Below are 1,915 nucleotides of genomic sequence, written 5' to 3' on the forward strand. Positions count from 1 at the left end.
GGGGGGGGCAGCATTTTGGGGGGAAAGATCCATAGGTTGTACCCGGCAGTTGTGGGGAGTTTCTTTAAAGCTGCCCCTTTTGGGGAGGGGGGGACCCTCCTTTCCGTGTCTTGTCTCCATCAGTTGCTTACAAAACATCTTTTGTGACCCTTTTTGCAGAACGGATGGTTTCTGAAGCCAAAAATAACAAAAAGAGCTTGGAAGGTAAGCAGCTTCTTGGGCCTTACTTGACTTACAGTTGTTCGTTTAGCGACCGTTCCCAGTTACAACGGCACTGAAAAAAGCGACTTAACGACCGTTTTTGCACACCATCGTTCCGGCATCCCCGCGGTCACATGGTCAAACTTCGGACGCTCGGCCAATGGCTCATGTTTATCACAGTTTTGCAGCCTCCGAGGATCACGCGACCGATCCCCTTTTGCGACTTTCTCACTAGCAAAGTCCACCGAAAAGCCAGATTCACTTAGCCAACTAACTAACTGATTCACTTAAGAACGGTGACCTCCTAAAATGGAGGCTAAACGCATTTCACAACCGCCTCGCTTAGTAATGGAAAAATTGCAGTCGTAAGTCGAGGACTGCCTGTATCGGGTGGGGTAGGGTTAGGAGTAGAAATGCTCCCTTCCTGGAGATGCGACCGATCAGGAATTCAGCCACGTGTCCGAGTCGTTATCCAAGGGCTGACGTGGCTCTTCTGGACCCAGGTCAATATCTTTTTGTCTGAAATGGCATAGGGTTTCCTGCCTGAGTAGGGGGTTGGATTAGATGACCTCCAAGGTCCCTTCCAACTTTATTATTATTATTGTTACTAGCTGTACCCGCCCACGCGTTGCTGTGGCTCAGTCTGGTTAGCGTGTGTTGCTTTTACGTCCAACAGATGGCGCTGTTTTTCAAAAAAGCATGTTTTTACCTGTCGCAGGTGTGACATCTATATAATAGGTATATAAAAACACACGCGTATTCGAATGCAATGTTGTGTCAAAATTTCAAAGCAATCGGTGAAGAACTTTCAGAGATTTAAGATATTGAACAAACGAACATTTACATTTTTATTTAATGATGATGGTGGTGGTGATGATGATGAGATGATGATGATGATGATTATTATTATTATTATTATTTATCATCATCATCTTCCTTAGCATCTGGGCTCAGAAGAATGGATTATTCTCATGCTTTGATAATGGGTAGCATCTAAATCAGGGTCTCTCAAAGTTGGGTTCTTTAAGATGGGTGGACTTCAACTCCCAGAATTCTCTAGCCAGCTAGGCTGGCTGGGGAATTCTGGGAGCTGAAGTCCACCCATCTTAAGGAGGCTTGAGAAACACTAGTCTAGACAGCTGCCTTGAGGAATTCTGGGAGTTGAAGTCCACCCATCTTAAGGAGGCTTGAGAAACACTGGTCTGACTGTTAGCTGTGGAATTCTGGGAGTTGAAGTCCATAAAGCTTAAAAAGGTTCCAGAAGCCTTGGTCTAGGCAGCTGGCTCAGGAATTCTGGGAATTGAAGTCCCCAGGGCTTAAAGGGGCCTTAGAACCCTAGTCCTCCAAAATGAACGAGACAATTAAGTTCCTTTCCCTGGCCGGTGCTGGAGATCGGCCAGTGTTGGAGCCCTGGTGGATTCTGGGCATTGAAGTCCAGAACATCTGGAGAGCAGCTAGTGGAGAAGGCTGCCTATAGGATTGTTTATAGCGGGGTCTATCCTGAACTCTTTCGAACAGACAGCTGCCTGTCCTGTGGGAAGAAAAACCCGGTCACTTTCCACCCGCTGTTCGAAGGAGGACTCTGCCGGACCTGCCAGGTGAGTTGGGCACGGGGCGGGCAAGATTGTGCGTTCACCTGGCATCAGGTAGATCCTTTCGCTTGGCCAAGGCAGGGCCTTTCGTCACCTGTAGCTCACTTCAATAGGATGCTGAT

General features: G+C 47.6%; 1 protein-coding gene across 1 annotated transcript in view; it reads left to right on the plus strand.

Annotated features, from left to right (window-relative positions):
* The window catches only part of LOC107299513 (DNA (cytosine-5)-methyltransferase 3B), a gene marked incomplete at its 3' end in the record, with an annotated part of 32,199 nt that overhangs the window by 16,793 nt on the left and 13,491 nt on the right, over positions 1-1,915 (plus strand). The window contains exons 8-9 of the mRNA XM_029286790.1: positions 160-204; positions 1,720-1,847. Coding sequence (XP_029142623.1) covers positions 160-204; positions 1,720-1,847 — 173 coding nt within the window. The remainder of the gene's footprint in view (positions 1-159; positions 205-1,719; positions 1,848-1,915) is intronic.

Source organism: Protobothrops mucrosquamatus, unplaced genomic scaffold, assembly GCF_001527695.2.
Source record: "Protobothrops mucrosquamatus isolate PMUCROS unplaced genomic scaffold, P.Mucros_1.0 scaffold5049, whole genome shotgun sequence".
In the NCBI taxonomy this organism is placed as follows: domain Eukaryota; kingdom Metazoa; phylum Chordata; class Lepidosauria; order Squamata; family Viperidae; genus Protobothrops; species Protobothrops mucrosquamatus.